Raw genomic sequence first — 23,136 nt, forward strand, 5'->3', positions numbered from 1 at the left:
AAGGAGAAAATGACAGTCTACTTAATAATTTCTGTGCAAAGAAACATTCCTTTTTTAATCTGTACTCGTGCTTTATTTGAAACTATTATACAACAATACGCATTACAAATTACCGAGATTTGCCTTAAAATAGTCAATATGTACTACTTGGAAGGTCAAAATTGAAACTGCAATTTTAGAAATACAAATCCTAAAGTATATTCATATAATCTATTTTTAAGGAGCCTTGAAAGTATATGTTAATTAATGGTAAAACAATAGATATATACAGATAGATTTCGTGACGAAATACATTACTGCAATACTAACGGCCTTTAATTTGTTGTCCCTCGTGGTCATTTATGGCTGTTATCAAAAGTTACCCCACTCGTGTCTGTATACGAGTTGTAATATAAAAACTAGCGGCTGCATGATATTGATATCAATTATTTAACAACCTCTCCGTCAATACATAACTTTAAATATGTTCAGCAAAGTAAGTTAATTATTTTTTCAAGGTAGAGCTATTAATTTGCTTAGCAGCTTTAGTAAACTTTAAAGAATCTTGTGAAACACATTTCGTTGTGCTTACAATTTAATATATAACATTTTCCTATCGTTATATAGAGGATTACTATTATGATTTGAGTTGTAGGGCCTGAGTGTAATGTTGGTTGGCCTGGTTTAGTAATTAGAGAACAAAGCCAGTATAATATTTATTCTTATTTCTAGCTTATCACATTCGGCGGACTCTTGGCTGCGGCCAAAGCTGGACTTCTAGGACACGGAGTGTCTTCTCACAGTGTGGTCCAACATAATACTGGTTACCATGGTGCTCCTCTTGCATATGCTCCGGCAGCATATGCAGGCAACTACGGCGGACAATACGATGGACATGACACTTATGTAAGTTTATTTTTATGGAATAGAAGGACGAACATGTAAGTCATTTGATGACGTCCATCCTCTTTTGTAGCTCTAAAAGAATCACAGAAAAATTGCCTTGGATATAATTTGGAATAAAACAATTTAAATTTATTAAAAGAATATAAATTTATATTTCTAATCAGTCGATATCGGTTAGACAAGTTCAAAATCCAACTCAAATATTTCATAAACCATACATTCAAATAATAATTTAAAGACTTAACCTTGTAAAATAGTATATCTAAGAATGTGTCCAACAGCACTATTCTTTCTGTCTCTAGTTGAGAGGAATACATTTTTGTTCTTGAGTCCTAATTGTTCGAGTTTGCGAATTATTTTTTTACGGCGTAAGATCGGACGGTATATATCCCCCTGCGCAACGCTAAGGTTATGAATCGATGACCGAATTTTCCGGGCGGTGTTTGAATTCAAATATTTATTGTTACAGTCGCATCCCAAATACGACTTCTCATACTCCGTGGCTGACCCCCACACCGGTGACCACAAGTCCCAGCACGAGAGCCGCGACGGTGGTGCAGTACATGGAAGCTACTCCCTGGTTCAACCTGATGGTTCAGTCCGTAAAGTAGACTACACCGCTGATGACCACCATGGGTAATTTATTATTTTTTTATGCCAATTAATCACATTAATATCAATATTTATCTAAAACCGCGTTACTAATAAAGGACCTCCGAATGGTCCGAAACTAGTCGGTACCAACTCCAGCAAACCGAGAATAAAGCCGTTTTAGACAAATTAAGTTTATAATATCTCACGAGAGTCTTAATAATTTTATTAATATCTATACATATCGATGCTTGAAAGGAGAAGTTGACTAAGCGACACGGATCTAATTTTACACCAGAACAGCTTAAAGTTCGGATTTTCAAAAAAAAAATCATAATCAACGTTGTAACCATCCTAAAGATGCAATTCTTACAGATATAAAAAGCATCTTTATATATCCACATTGTGGCATGTAATTTTCTTAAAAAATATTATTAATTCCGAAATTAAGTGTCGGTTAGTTAATTTTTACTTAAAAATAAAAGCGGGCAAATTTTACTAACCGACTAGGCTTAATTCCGAACAGTACAGTTAAAGTGTATTGAACAAAAAATGTTTCGAATTTAAATTTAGGCAAAATCTAAACAAAACTCGACGATAATAGGTCACACTGGATGGTAGGTGACAGACACTTGCTCATTACATCATTATTAATGCGGGGAGAATTTGATTTATTGTTTACCCTCGAGTACTGAGGAAATTGATAACCAGAAGCCAAAATTAATAAGCTGTATGGTTGTGTCGTGTTTCAGTAGAATTAGTGACAACACAATATCCATCCATACGTGGAGATTTTATAATATATTCAATGTTCCGAACGAGGATCGAATTGTCATACATGCATACCACTGGCCATATGGTCTCGACATAACCCAAATTAATTTTAATTAATATTTTTTATTTTTCAGTTTCAACGCTGTGGTCCACAACTCAGCTCCATCTGTACATCCCCAGCATCCATACCAACACTACTACTAGAATAGTCTGACAACTAACTTACTTCTTTCAATCAATAACAACCATTATTTATTAATTAAAAACATCTCAAATTATTTACTTGTTTTATATTTAAGTTATGTATCCTAGTAAGAATAAATTTTAAGATGCGCACGAATTACTGTAACAGGGTGAAGTTGATTCCTAAAATTTTCTGACGTTTGCGACATACGTTATTTTTGTTTTGGTTTCTTCGTCCATTATTAGGGGAGGCAATGGGTTCAAGCACGTACAGCCGTTTTCGTTATTTAATAATTAATTGTCAAAGCCATTGTTGGAAGATTTTTACAATATTGTTCTTTTTACAAACGTAGAATCGCACGAGGAATAGAATTTTAAGGGTTTTTGCTTTGTTAGGCCATTGATGTATAACTTCTTGCGTGCATACATAAGTACACACACACTTTTTTATTTGGATTGTGCAAACCGTGTTATTCTTGGTTGGGCATAAAGACATGAGTGTCCTAATTCTGTTGTACAGCCCGGTAGCCTTAAAAGCCCAGTTATCCAACAATAATAGCTACAAAACTTAACAACAAAACAAACAAAACAAATTTAATATTTTTGCAAATAGGTTATGAAATCACCTAATGATAGTAAAATACTATCACTCATTCGAAAATTTATGCCTTATACCTGTAAAGAAGGAGCGCAAGAAACTCAGCGGTCTTCTTTTTTTATAAAATTAAGTTATAATCAAATTTATAATTTAATAAGCCTCAGGGTCATTTATGTTATAGATTTGTTACACGTGTGATTTCGTAACACATTAGTTTTGAAATTTTTTGGGCTCATGTTATAAAAGCATATACATCCACCCTACAAAGGACTTACTAACTCGACTTAACCGAGTTATAAGCATAACAAGTTTATATCTCTTGTTAACATTATAATAACAGTTTCTAGAAAATTCACTTATATACCTTTTTACATACATAAAATTGTCAAGAATATATTCGGAGGCAAGAGGCAATAAAATTAAGCTGTGATAACTTTCCTCATACCTTTGGAAATATAATTTACATACATCAATTATAGATAATATCTTGTACGGTGGATGATAAACCCTATTAAAATCATATAATTATAATATATTTCACTATATTAACAAGACAGTGTATAACTATGAAACAATGAAAGCATTAATTAGTTGAGACTATTCATTAAAAACATTTATATTAATAGCAATTTCAACTCCACATACAGACTCAAAAACACGTTGGTATAACGCATAGATAATCATAATCAAACAACGTTTTGGTTAACATGATCCAAATGGTTTACTCATTTATGTCAGAAAATGACAAACTTCGGGGAGTCAAACTTTAATGAGAAGTAGTGACAAGAAATCTATTGCCACTCTTAAAAATCAATGTTTCTAGCCCCATTATTTTAAAAATATTAATAGTTTATGCAAATATATGCCATTTAATATTGAAACGATTCGCTTAATTGAATAAGTTAAATAAAGTAAATTAAAGACCTCAAAATTAATGTTGATTGTGTAGTTGCATCAACCTGCACTACATGGAATATTATAAAACTTGTCAACAAGTGAAATGATTTTTAAGAAACATGATTATATTAAACTTTTTGCTAAACACAAAACCGGAAATCTTTAATTATGACGCATGGACTAGCCATCGATCCCGTCACCATATTTTAGGAAAGGGAACGACCACGGCACGATAAACAATGATATTTAAACAAAAAAGGCAAAGCCAGTGTCGGGAACTCATATGAATAAAAAATATTCCGATAAAACATGTGTACCTATCTATATATCTTTTTGTTTAGGCTTATCTCAGACACAGCTGTTACAATTTTAACGAGACTCAAGGTGGCTCAAGTTTCATAAACAAAAAATAAAAAATCCCCTCATTCCCTCAAATATGTGCGAAGGGAACGATGGCTGATCCATGCGTCAACTCGTGAACGAGTGCTGCATGTAGTGCCAGGTCAACCTGTTATAGTTAAAAAATCATTGTATCTGTTGGTATTACTAATTATGACAGTAATTACGACCATCATGTTCACGAAGCATCCTTACACAAACAATGAGTTCAAACTCTAAAGGTTTATGCATCAAATATACGATAATTTATATTTATACAGTTTATTCTTTATTACTTCTTATGAAATATTTGATACTTAAAACGCATTCAGCTTTGAACACGTTTCATATATTGGATGCATCACCTTACAAACTACAAGCATTGGCTTAATGGCTTCATAGCAGTAAAATAATCTTAATAAATAATCTAAGACAGGCTGTTTAATATCTTGTAAGTTCTTCTCACAAGCTCTACCTTTTCTGAAGATAAGGTACATTTAAATTTACTGTTTATAATGATAATTTTTGAAGTAGACGTTACTTTGCGGAAATCCATAATTATACAATTGATTTAAGCCTTCTTTAGTGTTAATTTCGCCAACATTTGTTTTTAAACGAGCCAGATTTTGGCGAGACAGCACGTCCTGGGGATGCCTCGTGTAGAGGCGAAGCACGTGTCGAGTTGTTTAAAAACAAATGTTGTTGCAATTCAAATTCAAATATTTTTATTCAAAATAGGATTTATAATCACTTATTGAACGTCAAAATCTACCACCCATTCAAAAGAGACTGCCTCAGACCTGAGAAGAATGGGCGCAAGAAACTTTTTTCTCTATTAATACTAATCTAACTATATCTCTATTAATACTAAAGAAGGCTTAAATCATTTGTTTATAATGATGATTCAAAAGCGCTTGGTTTAAGCCTATGTAAATAAAATTTATTTGACTTTGACATAGAACGGTTTTGTCTTGCGTTATAACCACTAACGGCCGTCCCCAATATACTATTTACAGATAGAGATAAATTACTACCTTCTACTGTCAGTAATTAGCTGTCAATAAGCTGAAGGTGTCCCAATATACGCGATAAGCCATTCTTATCGCCTTATATTGGGACGCGTGAATTGCAATTTCCATTCAGAATTCTATCGCTGGTAAGCTATACGTCCTGCCATTGACAGACAGCGTGTACGGATAATGTGAGTTACCGTCTATAAGTTTATTGGGACAGAAAAGTCAACGATAGTTACGATTTTTATCTCAAGTAGGCCATACCGGAGATAAACTGAATATTGGCAACGGCCGTAAGTACTTCATTTAATCACGGTACTCTTAGTATATATGCAAATATGAATACAGTTTATTTGACTTTAACTTTGCATCGTTTTTTATACAATAATTCTTATCAACACTACATGGAATGGGCGGGGCATATCATTTATGACGTATGATCGTCGTGCTCATCTCTTTACTTCTCATAAAAAAATACCCAAAAAAGGAGAGCAGAAAATAGTTTTTCGTTTTTTTTTCTGTTTGTGTGTCCAATTGCAGACGCAGAAACAGATTTGAAAGCTGTTTTCTCTAATATTATGTGACAAGTTCTCGAATTATGTAATAGATTTTTATATTGAAATCGCTTTCTTAATAAAAATATAAAATACTAGCTGAACCAGCAAACGTTGTATTGCCGATATTAAAATCGCGATACAAAAGTAACTGTTGATCGTAGATGGGTGAAAATTTGAAGTTGTATGTATTTTTTAATGTTGACTCATAATCAATCAAATTTAAAGAAAATGTCAAAAAAATTTTAAAAAACATCGTGTGGACCACGCTTCTTATTTAGGAGGATGAAAAATAGATGTTGTCCGATTTTCAGACCTACCCAATATGCACTCAAAATTTCATGAGAATCGGTCAAGCCGTTTCGGTAGAGTTCAAAGTTTAACACCATGACACGAGAATTTTATATATTAGATATTGATATAATACGTCAAAATCTTCACTAGCACGAAGTCTCAGTTAATATTAATTACGATTATGATCTTGTACGTCATTTGAAATTCAAGACTGAATTGATGACCAATCGTTGCGTTAGTTTATTATATACTCCCTAGCAATAAATTATTAATGATATGGCATTTCTGTTGTATTTCAATTAAGGGCAACGTTGGCACAGGACCTCCCACAAAAAGTAATCCGAAGCACGTTGCTGTAACATTAATTTTGTGTTACAGGTGTGCGAATTATAATTTCTTAACGAACATCAAAAGAGCAAATCCGTACGCAAAAACTCTATGATGCAAACTTTGAAATTATCAACTGACGGTCTATCGTGGCATGATCTTTATGCATTTATGTAGCGGAACGTAAAACGATATTAATTAATCTCTCAAGAATCTTAGTTTAAGAAGGTCACTAAACAAATCCATATTTCGAAAAAAATAATTTTATTTTCAAGTAACTTTGAAATAGAAAGGATGTTCACAGTTTGTTTTTTTTTTTACTAAAACTGCCTTTAATGAACCGATTTTAAAAGGGTATATGCGTCCAAATAAGACTATTGTAAATAAATAGATCTGATGATGAAATCCATGAAGAATTGAGAGAACTGTAATTATAGTAAAATTACAAAGAGTTTTTTTTTAATTTCAACAAGTAACCAATACAAAAACCATACGAAGTATAACTTAGTAAAGAGGATCTTAACTACATATTAATATCCAAGGAGTTTTTTAGTACTGTAACTTGAGAGAACTTCAGGGATCGCAAATAATTTTCGTAACACGTCGCGAAGTCGGTCTTACTAGGTTTTTTTATGAGAAAAAGTGACGAGACGTTCAAAGGCAAGCGATACGCGCTGCCCGTTAAAATGCACTGCTGCTCAGGATTCTTGATTGAACCTAAAAATCTGAGCGGAATCTCAATTGCGCTCGTTACTTTGAGACATAAAATGTTAAATCTCAATTGCCCAGTAATTTCAATACCTACGGCGCCCTTCAGACCGAAACACAGTTATAGCCTAGACATTTCATGACAGCAACATTTTCTGCTTTATGACAGAAAAATCGAACCCTCTAAGGTGCTCCCACTGTTAAGAACACTACCTGTCGTACAATCAATGTAGACACACATGGAGTTTTGCTATCATCTCTGGTCTGGGACACTCCACTATCAGCTCGATCCATTTGACCGCGTGCAACGCAGAGCAGCTCGAATTTTCGGGGACCCAGTGCTCTATGAACGGCTAGATAACTTGGCGTTGCGTAGAGACGTCGCTTCATTGTGCATCTTCTACCGTATTTATCAGGAGAAGTGTTCCGAAGAGCTGTTTCACCTGATTCCTGCCGCCGAATTCCACCTTCGAACGAAACGCCACAAGATGTCATCCCCACCATCTGGATGTGCGCAGTTTTTAAGGAGCTTTCTTCCACGTACTACAAAGCTGTGGAATAAACTTCCTTGTGCGGCTTTTTCGGAATGATACGACATGGGTACCTTCAAAATAAGGTTCGTTTGTCCTCCTTTTCCATAACAAAAAAGAATCTACGATCTGTTCTATATTCTTATCTTATTCGTAAGATTGCGGTACAAACACAATAATAGTACGTTATCATGGTCAGAATAGACCGAATACAACGATTAATTACACGGTTCACATGCTGTTATTGTTAAGTAAGCATCATTTGGATGCGAGAACGGTGAAAACAAAGAATACCGACCTTGTCGATGCTTAGATGAACTTATGATGAGAAGCAATCTCCCCACCAGTCGGTGGCTTCGGGTCACTCATCACATTTCTTATAAAACCAACGATCACTAATTGAATTTATGTCAGTCACAGCTTCATATTCAACACAAAAATGTTTGCTAAAGTGAGTTTTGTTTAAAAATAAAAAAATAAGTGAAGTACAAATAGTTACATTGATCAAATCAATTGTTTGTATTTCAGATTATAACTTTCGGCGCAATCTTCGTCGCAGCGCAAGCTGGTCTCTTGGGACGTGCAGGATACTCCCAACCTGGTGCTTACCCATATGGTACTGGATCTCCTCTCCATGGAGTTGCAGCACCAGGGCTTCCTTTAGGACATACTGGCCAATTGTCTTCTTCTGGACCTTTCTCCTACGGTGGCCATTTCTCTCAATCTGCTCCTTTGGGATATGCTGCTTCCTTAGGACATGCATCACCTTTACCATATGCGGCTCCATTAGGCCATGTTGGATCTTTTGGGCTTGGAAATCCATCAGCATATGGGAGTCCGCTGGATCATCAGGGTGCCTTGGCCCACGCGGGACATTTTAGAAATTATTTTAACAATGGCTTACAATCTTCATATGATAATGTCTACAATCACGGCTCTCCTCTCTCATACGGTGCTGCTGGTCCCGTCCCTTCACCACTCCAATCACAAGCACACGCTATTTCTCATGTTCAGAGAACCTCTGTATCTCAATCAGCTCCCATTGGTCAGTATTCTCCTGCTTTATCTCCTGCAGGTCCTTTATCTCACTCTGCTGCTCTAGCTCACGCTGCGCCTTTGTCTCACGCCTCTCCTCTAGGTTACAATGCTCACAATTCATTCAACCCATTACCTTCGTTGGCAAATGCTGGATCTCTTGGCCACTTAGGCGGATATGGATATGCAAGACAATACGCAGGAACCCAGAATTACTACGTAAGTAGAGAGTTATATTTACAGACTTACGAGACTGTCTTCAAGTTTCAAAATAACGTGGTTTCTTATTATTATGGATTCTTATTGTAGATCTTTGGTATTTCTCAGAACTCCGTCGTTTATGAACTAAGAAAAAAAAATTTTTTGAAATAGTACAATATTTGATCATTTTAATAACTTAGATTCAAAATATAGTAGATTTCTATTTTTACCTTAACCTTGTTCTAAAATTCCAACCAAGATAATCAATGCAAATTTGAATCAGTTGGTTCTTTAACACCGCGTGATTCGAAATTAGGTGCGGATTAAATGAGAAGAAGCTAGTTTTACGACTTATTTGAAGGTTTTTATCCTAGACATATTTAGATTATTAGTTTTTCAAAATAGAGGCTCACTGTCAACCTCAATTTTTTTAAACACTTTAACAGCAGTTTCATTCTATCTATATGTTTAAATGATCTTAGGTTTTTATGTAAAACAGAACAAAACTGAAATTCAAATGTAAAATAATGTATTTTCAGAGTCATCCGAAGTATGACTACTCTTACTCGGTTGAGGACCCTCACACCGGTGACCACAAAGCTCAACAAGAGAGCCGCGACGGCGATGTAGTGAAAGGAGAATACTCACTTCTGCAACCCGATGGCTCCTACAGGAAGGTATCTTATGCAGCTGACGACAAAAACGGGTATGTGTTATGATAATTTTAGTCATAAAAAAAGTTTTGAGCTTTAACGATGGGTATCAATGACAACACTATTGCTCAAAAATAAGCTTCCCATGTGTGTTTTGCATGCGGAAACTTATTGCATGAAGCATGAAGGAGGTTTTTAATCAAATAGTTTTTTGTACAAAATATTTGTATTAAATGTCTATTTTACAGCGTAAATACTATAAAAAGATGCATTAAATTTAATATAAGTTATTTCTTAATAATTTATATATGTAGTATGCTATTATATAAATAATATAATTATATAAAAATATTTTGAATGTAGATAAATAATTATTCTCATTGAATTGATCGAATGCATAGAAACCATAACGCCAAAAAAAAGTCCTGAGGCTTCTATTTCTGATCAACGTTTTTTTGATCTTTCAATTTTTATACTAGTTTATTGCATTAATTAATATCGGTAGGAATGATTTTCTCAATGATATCACATCTTGGCAATGGAGTGCAAGTGCAACACGTAGACTTATTGAATAAAATTATTGTAATACAATTTTGTTAGAAAAAGGAAAGGTGGGTTGGTGAGTTTCATAAGATTTCCCATGATATGAACAAATTCAAACATAAATATTTACATTCAAAATTAAATGTTTAAATCATGTTAATTTTTATTGTAATATTATTCTATTTTATACGTCTTCTGAAAACCTGGTATAGGAGCATATATTTCCCCTAACGAAAGTCTTGTTTACTCGATCAACTAGAGTAATAAGCAAAACCAGTTTATATTTGATCTGAGTATTTGTTTTATGTTTATCACAATTTCTGGAAAATTCATTCACTACAAACTTACCACAAAATGGAGAATATCCTGTAAGTGGCGATTTTAATATTGTCTAATAATCCCTTGTTCTAAAGTTCTCTAAAACACCAAGAAATAAATATAAAATTACTTGTAAAAAATTATTTTATCTTTACTTAAGGGTAAAGATAAAATAATTTGAAATAGTGAAACCCGTGAACCATTTCTCGTATAGCAAGGTTTCCAATAAGTACAAAACTTAGATAAAATAACAAGTCAAGTCCATAACAATGCTGACTTGAATGGCCAATAAGGTACAGTTTTGTTCATTGATAGACCTTTGGAGCAACTGTTAATCGCTACATATAAGGAAGTAGTCCGAAGATGGCATACGACACGTCATGTGGTGGTTCAACCAGTTTGTATTCTCGTAAATGAAACGAACTCATCTGACCTCTGAGTTCACTCATTCATAACTAGCACTACAGGTACTAACCTGTTTCACTGGTTTTATATACAGTCAATAATTACAATGATAATAGAATGTGGCAGTTAATTGGCATTATGAATTGAACTTGTTATGGTATTTTTGCAATCGCAGCTTCAGAATTTATAATGTCATTTTTTGCTGTTAATTAATTTAATCTTTTAAGATAGGTTAAGTTTATAGTTTTAGAATCGTGTTGCAGTTACGAACCTGTATACATATCTATATACTAAAATCTATATTTGTCTTTAACAAAAATATACAATACTAAATATAGAGTTGGTCATGTACAGAGGGTAGATGAAAGTATACTGAACGCATAGCACTGAACAAATGTGAATAATACTTCCATATTGGCGAAGATTTACTTAGTTTAGCATAACACGATCAAACCGGGGATCTTTTGAAAAGGGGCCACATCAAGAATACCATAATAGAAGATCTGGTCAGGGTTGTTACGAGTGGAATGTGCCAGGGAGGTGTGTTAGGACCAAAACAAATAGTGACCATAATTACATTGAATGACTACATTGCTAATGCATATTAAACGCCATTATATGAATTGGAATTTGCATTACCTAAGACTGTAGATAATTTGAACTGTGTATTTGGCAACGTATAGTATACATTATAGCACAACCACCTCTTATTTTAGTCAGTTGTTGATAATTATTGGTACGCATAATTTTCCAATTTTAACCCCTAATTTTCTTATGTCATCCAACAATTTAATTAAACTACTTGTTCGAGAATAGAGAAGATTTAAAAGTAACACATGTCGCATAAATGTCTAAGCATTACACCACAATCAATAACTATTTGAAAACAAACGGACGTAAAAATATACAGTGATTCAACATTACCACTTTTTCACCTTAACATTACCACTAATACTAATACTGATATAGTAGTATATAAGTATTAAATAATTACAGAAAGCTTCAATTGTTTACAAAGAAATAAATATGTAAAGCGATGGCAATGAAAATCTTTTGTCTTAGATAATTTATTCGTCTAGATAGAGCCTCTTGCTGCTAGATAACCGATGAAAGCAGGCCAGGTTTATTACTTTAGTGTGCGTCACAAGCTACGTCTGACACTCGCGAATTAAATGTCACTTTGAGTTAGTGTGCGTGCATTGCTAAAAATAGAGGTAAACTGCCAATTTCAATTTATTTCGACGTTTTCACAGCTAGATGTCTTACGGTTGTTTTCAATAACCTATCTATCCTTAGTTCTACTTACTAGACTACTAGGTAGACAAATCTATCCTTTTACGCTTACTTACTTTTCAATAACCTAACCTAATTTCCAGTTAGCATCTTCTACCTAAGTTGTCTATCTATCATTAGGAGGATGGATAGACTATTAAAGATAGACCTCACATACTGATTGTTCTTACTTGCATTTCAATTAAAGTTTCAAGTTATTTGTTTCAATTTAGATAGCACTTGTCCTTAATTGTGAATCGCAAACCATGGATAGATAAGATTTTGTTTATATATTGTAGATAATCATTAAACGGGGATAGCAGTCTATCCGTAAAGATAGTTTAAATGTAAAGATAATTTATTGAAAACGGCCGTAAATGATCTAAAGCTTTGATTAATTAAGAATTGGATTGTTAGTGAATCATTATAAATTAATGTAAATAATGTTATTGTTTCAGTTTCAATGCGGTCGTCCACAACTCCGGACCTAGTCATCATGTGTATTCTTCCCAGCATCATCACCATTAGACCATTAGATCTCATAACATTAAGCTTGATAACAACTATGATACCAAGTACAAAATATGAATATAGTCAATGAAATAATTAAAACTATGTGTTTTGTTTATGTATGACCCGCTTTTATTAATTAATGATTTTTATGTGAGAATGACGTAATGATATGCATAAAATTATAGACATTTATGGGGATGATATGATAATTATTTTTCTCTTTGCGACCTACGATCAGTCGTCAAGACTATAATCAAGTCAGTTTTCTGGATGTGTGGCGATCCTCTACAATGCGGCTTACAAAGAACTTTCCTAAACGCTCAACTAAGCTGTGGAATGAGCTCCCTTGTGCAGTGTTTCCATGAAGATACGACATGGGTTCCTTTTTTAAAGGGCCGGCAACGCTCTTGTGATTCCTTTGATGTTGAGAATCTGGGCGGTGGTGATCACTTAACATCGGGTAACCCATATGCTCGTTTGTCCTCTCTTCCTTAAAAAAAATGATAAAGAGTTGAGTTGCAAGAGGTTGTGGTTTGGGGAAGTGGAGCCACGGCTCAATTTCTGGTTAGCTACGTAGCACATAGGTATTCTTGAGTCTTCTAATATGATTTGGATGCAAGAGCATACTGGATATCATGGTTGTGTGTCTTGTGAAACGGTCCTAGGTAATTAAATATTTCGATTTATTAACAGCCCTTGTACTTAAGGCAATTTTAAAGAGAAAACTTTATAGGCTAGGTAGTAAGAGTAGTATAGAACTGGATCTTTATATAACAAAATCGCGCCACATACCGAGGTGACGAAAGCAATTTATTTGAATTAATTATGCTATGATTGCAAATTTGAAGCAGTTAAAGCAACTGCGACAGCAGTAGCGCAATGGCCAAGTAATTATAGTATTGTACATAACATTGGCCGGAATGATAATGGATTGTAAAAAACAATAACTGATAACTGTTATCTCAATTAGCATAATCAGTATAATACAACCAAGAGAGTATTCCATAAGGGTATGTAGGGAATACGGAGCTGAATCTGCTACAATAATTTAATATGAATTAACCCTTATTTATAAGAGTTATATGAGAGTTGGCTATATATACCCTTAGCCTGAAAGTAACGGTCCTAAGTCATTTCAGTTCTGGGCAATATGTTTCTTGTGAAACGTAGAGTTTTGTCACGCCAAATATTGACATGATTCGGGTGGAATTTCGCAATATGACGTTCAGTTTGTATGTGAGAATTCGGCTTCCGTTATTTAACTTCACCAAAGTTAAATGTATGTTTATTTCATAACAGTACCTGATGCATCTAACTTCTATACCTTAAACATATGCCAAATATTTACAGATAGAATAATAATGTATTACATATTTTACATAAATAAATCAACAATTAATATTCTATAACAATTATCGTATTTCTTTTAAGTTTGTATGTAACCTATTTTAATTTGTTTCAACCAAATTTCTCTGAATGTTAAAGTCGAAATTGAAAGAGATATAATTTTGTATTTTCATTCCAGTGGAGGTTATAAATAATAAGGAATGTCTATGCCCAACAAACCTATAATTACCTCTATAACCAACACAATGCAAATATAATTATACAAGACAGATAGCCATTCGTTTTCCCTTATTGGAAACTATCTTTCCAATCGCGGATATTTATATAGCGGCCAACATCTCTCAATCAACTTCATAATTAAAAGACTATTTCAGAATTAATCAACAATCAATGAAAAATTTTTATAATTATTAATAGTAAAAAAATCTATAATTCAATCAACACAACCTACCAGTGGGAGGCTCCTTTGCACAGGATGCCAGCTATATTATGGATACAATAATGGCGGCTATTTATGCCGTGATGCAGTAATGTGTTAACATTACTGTGTTTCGGTCTGATGGGCGACGTAGCTAGTGAAGTTACTGGGCAAATAAGACAACATCTTATGTCAAGGTGACGAGTGCAATTGTAATGCCGCTCAGAGTTTTTGGGTTTTTCAAGAATTCTGAGTGGCACTGCATTATAATGGGCAGGGCGTATCAATTACCATCAGCTCAACCTGCTCCTGCTCGTCTCGACCCTTATTTTCATTAAAAAAAACTTAAAACTTCAATATAAATATTAAAGTATTTTTAAGGGTTCCAAAAATCTCAACAAAAAAAATGAACCATGTCTGTCATATAATTCAAAAGAAGCGGTAATTTACGCTTAATATTTTATCAACAGTTCTGCAGATTTTGCTGCTAAAACGATCAGGTAGTTGACATCTAGTGACAGACAGTAGAGGAAAACATCATAGCGCTCTTTCGACGCCATACAGATCGTAGTTAACTTTCACGCGATCAAATAGTTAAAAAATCTCACACTTGGCTCTGTGAAGACAGCTCGCTTAGTCTATTTTGTGTACTTTCATAGTATTATGTCATATGGTTTGTTATCGTGGGGAAATGCTGCGAATGTTCATAGTTTTTATGCTCCAAAGGAGAGCTATTAGAACAATTTGTAATAAGCGACCAGACGATACTCGTTTCGGAAAACAATAAGTTGAGAAAACATCCTAGCCATTCCCTCACAATACATGTACATTTTACTATATTTAATGAAGTTTTATTATACTATATTTATGTTTTGTAAATCCTTTACATCATTACAATCATGTGCTTTGGGGGCCCGGTGACTTGTAGCAAAGGTATTAGTTACCTATTTCAGGCACCGGTCTCTCACAATTAAAACAATGTCTAAATATAGATTTTAATAAACTATGCATACTATGTGATTGTGAAAGGTAATATATTTTTAATTATTATTTATGTTAGAAGATTCATAACTCAATAAAAGAAAAGTTGCGATTTGAATTCATTTAATTCCAGAGAGAAAGATTAAACTGTACGTGGAATAGGCCAGGTAAGATTAAGGACTTTTTCAAAGGTCTCGGCATTTAATGTTACAACAAAATACGGGACAGTATCTTAGGACTCGCTGAGACTTCTTTGACAAAGATTGACAAAGAAGATAAAAATGGTTGCAAAATAATTATAAATTTTAATAATTTTACAAGATTGTTTGAGTTTGAAACGAACATTCATTATCGTCATGTCATTTGCACTTGTAGTGTTCAATTACTTTATCAATAACACCGTTTAAATTTAAAATCTTTTTTCTTTTTATTTCATCATACGATCGACAGTGAACATAAGAAAAAATAAACATACTATCTTAAACGTTGAATAAAAAAATAAAACAAACCGATCTAAATTAACTCACTATTACGTTTTCGCAAGAACTGCAATACGCCGCCTACTTAACAACAGTTGACAAACAACGTTGTAAAAATTATTTAAAGGCCAAAAGGAAACGGAGAGTTGTAATTTTCTATGTCAGTCATCAACACATGTGTGTGGGCCTCAATTGATTGAAGGATACTTGTAATATTTTAAAAATAGGACTTAATCGTCTTTATATTATTAATAAAACTCCCAGCGAAACGGGAAATCGAAATGGGAACAACCAAAACATAGACAAGTCTGAGTCGAACTTTCCGATGAGGGTACCATATAGGTAGAACAAAATAATAATGTATATTTTGTTATTACCAATTAAAAAAGGGGAAAAGGTTTGTTTTGATTCTCCGTCATAAATCGAAAACTATACGTAATAAAAATTAACAAAAATCTGTTTAAGCTACGTTATGCCTACGTTATGTCAAAATTTGGCACAAGCCAATGAAGCCCTTTCATACGATACCCCACACGACACTGTTAAGGATCGGCGTTACTTGCATAAAGACCCTGTTTTGTTATGATTTTAATTACAAATGTATAGTTTAAATTTCATAGTTCTAGGTCAACGGACTATACGCATACATTTTGATTCTTTTCAGTGTCGAAATACACGTTTTTGCGGAAAAACGGCCGTTGTTTTTTTACATTGACTTTGAAGTTTATCCACAGCTTCAAGTCAATGTCGACTCCACACGTTTCCAGATTCAGGGTCTTGGCAGATAGACAAACGAGGGACGGACGGACAAAAAAGTGATCCTATAAGGATTACACGGATACTTGACTCAACAAAGTAAGGCATGTTTTAGGAATCAAATTATTCATTTAAATATTCAGATTATTAACAATGAAATATTATAAAAAAATAAAGTCTTGGTAAATAAATTAATATCGATATAAAACTTGTGTATATAGAAATACCGGAACAATCTTGAAAATATAGATTCACTCACTATAGTTCATAGTATGTCATAGGTCTAACTTCATGGTACACTTAAGAATTAAAATATTTATTTAATATCACAATATTGGTTAATCATAAGTTATATATAATATGTGGTAATTAATTGTAACATCAGCATTAAAAAGTTAAAAGTTAAAAATGTAACTTAATCAGCATCATCAACAGCCGGAATACGTCCACTGCTGGACAAAGACCTCCCCCAAAGATTTCCACGACGATCCAACGTATTCCGGCGATATTGAGATCGTCGGTCCCTCTTGTGGGGGGCCTACCAATATGTAACTTGCTTTCTTAGAACTTCCTAAAAACTATATATGTATTTGTTATATAATATCTGTACCTACTGTTGATATATCTTTAAGAATAAAAAAAAATACCAAGCAAAAATAAGAAGCACACCGCGATATTTCCCTGATTTAATTTTAATAATAACTATTGAACCTAATTTAAAAAGAAGCAACAGCTATTCATTCATTTATTATTATCTGCAGGTACTCCTATACATAAAACACGAATAGATTGTTTTATGCTACTATTTATCACTTTAGTCTCGTGTCAATGATGAATAATTGAAAATAAATTCCGAATTTTTCAATATTCATTTTTATGACTAATTATGAAGATAAAAAAGTCAGATTTAACTCAAACACAATACTGATATCACACAAACGCAATACTGACTTAAACAATGCATTCGATATATTAAATCATGAATAAATTAGATGTCCTTCACCTGTATGATAAAATATAGGCCCACAGCGGCACAGCATGTAGCCTCGTATAGATCATATCCTAACAATGTTCTTTTCATTCTAATGAACAATCTAATTTAAAATATCTGCTTTGTACGACCGCAGCATGGACGCAGGTTAAGAAATCATAACATGATTTCGTTGAGAAGCTTGGTTGACCGTTGTGTTATTTGTCAAATAACGTACAACATATTGCTATTTTGAAATCACATAATACGATAAGATCAACTTTGCTCATACATTGTGTTCAAATTCAAAGCTTTTGTATTTGATGTATTTCTTGAAACCTGGTTTCTAAAACATGACTGGCCCAGTGGTTAGTGTCAGTGACGACTGAGCTAGTCACAGGATCTGGGGGCCTGGGTTCGAATCAGAGAGGTACAAGCGTTTGAATTATCATTATTAATGTGTGTTCGCGCGTCATGAGTCTATTTTGTTGTGACAGTGATTTGGTTGGACCTCAATTACCGTTAGCTGAATGTCATGCTCGTCTCGTCCTTTATTGTCATAAAAAAACTGTTCACACATGTATAGGCTGTAAAGTTCAGATTGCACGTTTCGGCCTTATTTTGTGAATTTTGAGGTCAATAAAAAATTCAATCGGTTGCATATTAAAGTAATTTCCTACACATCAAGTGCCCAACGTTCATGACATTAATAAATCTATAAAATTAATTAAACAGTTATCACAAGCAAGAAATAATTTGAGTAATAATTCGCTCCTAAAACATATGATGGGGTTGTTCGAAATTTGTACGGATCAGATCTCTGGGCCGATTTTTTTAAATCCATGAAATATAATCATTCAAATACGAGTATTAAAGCATTTAAATATGTAACTATAGTTCTTAATCGGCAACACACATTACTTATTGTCATAATTATCTTACTACCAATCTGAATTGGTAATCGTTGTTTAATAAAGGCCGAAACAATAACTAAATGTAAAGGACAACAAAAAATAATTAAGATACAACTATTAAATCGATAATATTAACGAGAGCTCAAGATATTTACAACACAGTTTAATGTCTCACATATATTTATATTTATGGAAATTAATAATAATTTGCGTTGCGAAAAACCTGTCACTTATACACTTGCCACTTGCGGGCATTTCTTTGGCTTGCGAAAGGCGTCGTGTAACTTAGATAAGCGGTATACATTTAAGGCTACCTAAACTTAAATGCGTTGACTTAACAGCTTGCTCCAATTATAATAGAAGGTCAATGTTATACATTACTTTCAATTTTTAGGCATATTTTATTTGAATATTTATGAATGAATAGTGACATTTATTTAACTTTTAGGTTTTTATTTCGATTTACGTCTAGAAAACATTTATATTATAATAGCTGACCCGACAGACGTTGTTCTGTATATAAAATTTTATTTTTTACATCCTGAGAAAGTTAGAAAGATATAAATTCTAGTAAGTTATTCATTTTAAACTTTTCTTTCAATTTGATTTTTGAACGACGGGGGATATATCAAAGGAAAAGCAAAATTGTTGTTTTATTTAATTCCAAGCATTTTGATATTTATTCACCTTTTAAACCTTCTCTGGACTTCCACAAATAATTCAAGACCAAAATTAGTCAAATCGGTCCAGCCGTTCTCGAGTTTTAGCGAGACTAACGAAAAGCAATTCATTTATATTTATATATATATATATAGATTAGCTGAGCCGGCAGACTTCGTAACGCCTCAATCGATAAATAAAAGACCAAAACTTTTGTATAAAATAAACATAAAACAAACAAAAGGAATCCTTTTTTTTTTAAAGAAATAAAAAAAATGCTCAGTATCAATGAATTTTTACACATGATGTTGCTTACTTACAAAACAGAGTTTTCTTGAAATACTGGCTATTTATAAGGTTTCAATTTGATATTGACAGTTATAATACAGTCTGTTAATCAATTTAAAGCTTTTTGATAAACTACATTTTTTGTTTTGTTTTGTTGTTGGTTAGGTTCACAAAGTTTTTGACAAAACTTAAGATTTTTCAATCTAGTATATATAGTTTGTTGTCAAATAATATTGTTTGCATTCAGAAATTTAATTTGTGAGAAAACTTAAGATTTATCAATCTACATAAAAATAATCTGATAGATAATTAACAACTGTAGTTAATCTACCAACTATAGTTAACTAAAATTAAGTTTATTTTTTACTTCCTGAGTAAGTTAGAAAGATACAAAAAACTTAATCAGTTATTCATTTTAAACTATTATTTTAATTTGATTTCTGAACGACGGGGGACACATCAAAGGAAAATCAAAATCGTTGTTTTTATTTAATTCCGAGCATTTTCATATTTATACATCTTTAAACCTTTTCTGGACTTCCACAATTAATTTAAGACCAAAATTAACCAAATCTGTCCAGCTTTTCTCGAATTTTAGCGACACTAACTAACAGCAAATATATATATATTTTTAGTGTATTTATTGTACAAATATAAATGTTTATAGTTATATATGTTTAGATATATACGTTTTATAAATGAAAGTTTTAGTTCTGTGAATTATTAACTTTACAAAAGCATCGGCTATAGGCGACAAATCGAAGGCGCGAACAAATGACCTCGCTGTGTCAAAGTTACGGAACTAAAGTGACCGTAGGCCCCACCACTCAAAGGACCGACTAGCAAGTTTAGCTTTTGATATAAAAGTCCAGGCAGCGACAATAATTTTATCAGTCACCTGCTCTGAATACAAACATTAAAATGTTTTCCAAAGTGAGTAGTTTGACGGACTTGTATTATTATCTTTTGAAGGAAAGGCAAGTTAATTTACTAATACTTGTGTTTTATTTATTCTGCAGATCTTCGCCCTCAGCGCTCTTGTGGCTGCCGCAAACGCAGGTTTGCTGCCAGTTCACCATGCATCAGCTGTTTCATCCCAAAGCATAGTCCGCCATGACTCGCCCGCTCACTACGCCTCTCCTTACTACGCTCACGCTGCTCCCGTTTACCACGCTGCCCCAGTTGTCCACGCTGCTCCCGTTTACCACTCTGCCCCAGTTGTCCACGCCGCCCCAGTAGTCCACGCTGCCCCAATTCACGCTGAATACGTAAGCTTAATTAATATCTTTATTTTTTAAGTAAAATTTCCATAACGTACACAGCTATTACATATTTTTCCACTGATTTCAGTCTCACCCTAAATACGACTACTCTTACTCCGTGGCTGACCCCCACACCGGTGACCACAAGTCCCAGCACGAGAGCCGCGACGGTGGTGCCGTACATGGAAGCTACTCCCTGGTTGAGCCTGATGGTTCAGTCCGTAAAGTAGACTACACCGCTGATGACCACCATGGGTAATTTATACTTCAATAAATATTTATATATCGTCGTTGTAACAACATCATTATTTCAGCAATTATTTACTAATCCTAGAAAATATACTTTTCATAACAAAAAGAAGGAATATTTTGGAACTAATTAACAATCACAATAATTGCTAATGGTTTATTAATAAGGTCGATGAAATATTCAAAATTAATGTCATTTAAATTGATAATAAAATTAATATGTGAGGAAATTATCGTTCCTACCTATCCGCAAGCCATTTCAGGGATTGAAAAGAACAAAGTATATTAAAGCTAACATTTTTAATTACAGTTTCAACGCTGTTGTCCACAAAACCGCCGGCCACCACCCAGCCCCAGTTGTCCACGCCGCCCCAGTTGTCCACGCTGCCCCAATCGCGCATGTTTCATACGCTCCTCTTGCCCATGGACATCATGGTTACTACTAATCGACTAGGCTAAAGTATCGTGTTCGTGATGAATGATTGAATATTGTGATATTTATGTGTATGATGTTAAATGTTAATATGATAATACTCACTTGTAAATAAACTCAAGTATGCTGATCAGTATTAATTCGTTTCATTTATTCATGAAATTCTAAGTTTTTTTATTACCTGTGGCGGTCTTGTGGTGACTTCCCTGAAATATGCATTATGCTCGTGAATAGGCAATGCTGTGGACCCACTCCAGACTGTAATCGAGGACTCTGCTTTCGTTGTTAAGTTTAAAGTCGCCTTTTCCTTAAAAATAATTTCACATCAATATCCCAGTGTCGATTGATTGCTGTAATCATAATTTTAGGACGACACAGGTACCTTTAAAAAAGCGAGTACACCTTCCTAAAAAGCCACGCTCCTGTGATTCCTCAGGTGTTACAGGAGAATTAACTTAACATCACCGAGTGTGTCCTTCTTTCCACAAAATAAAACTTATTTGTTTTAATATGATTTAGATTTTCGTTTACATTTGTAAGTCAAAACATTTGAGTATTTTTGTTTCAATTGTAAAGCTGTAAATGTTGATTAATATAATAGCAATACCATTTACCACTTCTTCTCATAACAGCTGAACATTTCCGATGTGGTAAATGGTTTAATGTAAAACTTTGAAATTCATTAGTAGTTAATCTCTAACCCTAAATGAAAGTCCCTAAAAGAAGATAAAAGAATCTCAATTTATTATAATACCTTAATAGTTCATTTGAAAAATACTGCAAAATTTTGGATGCAGAACAACAAAAAAATAAGAATAATTTGTCATTTACAAACTAAACCAAGACTTATGGATTGTGTGTTATTCGTAAGTTTTAGCATTGGGGCGTAATCTACATAGATGCGAATTCGAAGCCGCCCTTAAATCATCCATATATTTTGTCACACGTCATTCATATATTTCGGTACAAATAAATTTATATAAAACAATAATAGTTTACTGTATTTATTTTATCTAAAACAAACGACGTTGAACAATAAACAAAGCGGTACATAAGGTTTTATGCAAGCCTCATAATATTATCAGACAGTTTCTTAATTCTAAAACATGTATTTACCCATTACCCTTGAAATGTTGCGTTACGCGGCAGCCCAAAATAATTATTATAGCTATTATTTGGCTTTCGTGCAAGCCTGGTTGTAAACGTGTAATGTTTTTTTGTATTTAATTACACATACATCAAATACTCACACGATGCTTGTTATGATAATTATAAACGGTTGTAGCTATTCAATATAAATAAAGCTAAAAAAACAGTTTGTTGAAAATTTTAGTTTCTAATAATTCGAGCTTTAATAACAGTCTGGATAATTTTTAACGGACTTCAAAAAAGGAGGGGGCTCTCAGTTCGTCGGTATTTTTTTTTATGTTTGTTACCTCAAAACTTTCGACTGGGTGAACCGATTATTATAATTCTTATTATTATAATCTTATATTTTTATTTAAAAGCTGGTGCTTCCCATGTGGTACCATTGTAATTTGGTCCAGATCTGACAATGGCATCTATGAGAATACCATAAAAGTCTTAAACTTGCTATACAAAGTGGGTGATGGTGGTTAAAAATATGGACTCAAAATTTCATGAGAATCAGTCATGCCGTTTCGGAGGAGTTCAAAGTTTAACATCATTACACGAGAATTTTATATA

The 23,136-nt window shown here is 33.4% G+C and overlaps 3 protein-coding genes across 3 annotated transcripts; all 3 read left to right on the forward strand.

The window, feature by feature from the left end:
* The first annotated feature begins 463 nt into the window (after positions 1 to 463).
* On the forward strand, positions 464 to 2,454 carry LOC126968183 (cuticle protein 7-like). Its single transcript, XM_050813041.1, has 4 exons — positions 464 to 475; positions 712 to 885; positions 1,355 to 1,521; positions 2,385 to 2,454. Exons 1-4 carry the CDS (start codon positions 464 to 466, stop codon positions 2,452 to 2,454), a joined length of 423 nt encoding a protein of 140 aa, XP_050668998.1.
* Positions 2,455 to 8,153: 5,699 nt separating this feature from the next.
* LOC126968222 (pro-resilin-like) lies at positions 8,154 to 12,771 on the forward strand. Its single transcript, XM_050813091.1, has 4 exons — positions 8,154 to 8,183; positions 8,261 to 8,986; positions 9,508 to 9,674; positions 12,618 to 12,771. Exons 1-4 carry the CDS (start codon positions 8,172 to 8,174, stop codon positions 12,685 to 12,687), a joined length of 975 nt encoding a protein of 324 aa, XP_050669048.1. The 5' UTR covers positions 8,154 to 8,171; the 3' UTR covers positions 12,688 to 12,771.
* A 7,528-nt stretch (positions 12,772 to 20,299) lies between these two features.
* On the forward strand, positions 20,300 to 21,565 carry LOC126968243 (cuticle protein 7-like). The gene is made up of 4 exons (XM_050813124.1): positions 20,300 to 20,418; positions 20,505 to 20,753; positions 20,836 to 21,002; positions 21,307 to 21,565. The coding sequence occupies exons 1-4, from the start codon at positions 20,407 to 20,409 to the stop codon at positions 21,440 to 21,442; spliced, it is 564 nt and encodes a 187-aa protein (XP_050669081.1). The 5' UTR covers positions 20,300 to 20,406; the 3' UTR covers positions 21,443 to 21,565.
* The last annotated feature ends 1,571 nt before the right edge of the window (positions 21,566 to 23,136 follow it).

This window comes from Leptidea sinapis, chromosome 15, assembly GCF_905404315.1.
Source record: "Leptidea sinapis chromosome 15, ilLepSina1.1, whole genome shotgun sequence".
NCBI lineage: Eukaryota > Metazoa > Arthropoda > Insecta > Lepidoptera > Pieridae > Leptidea > Leptidea sinapis.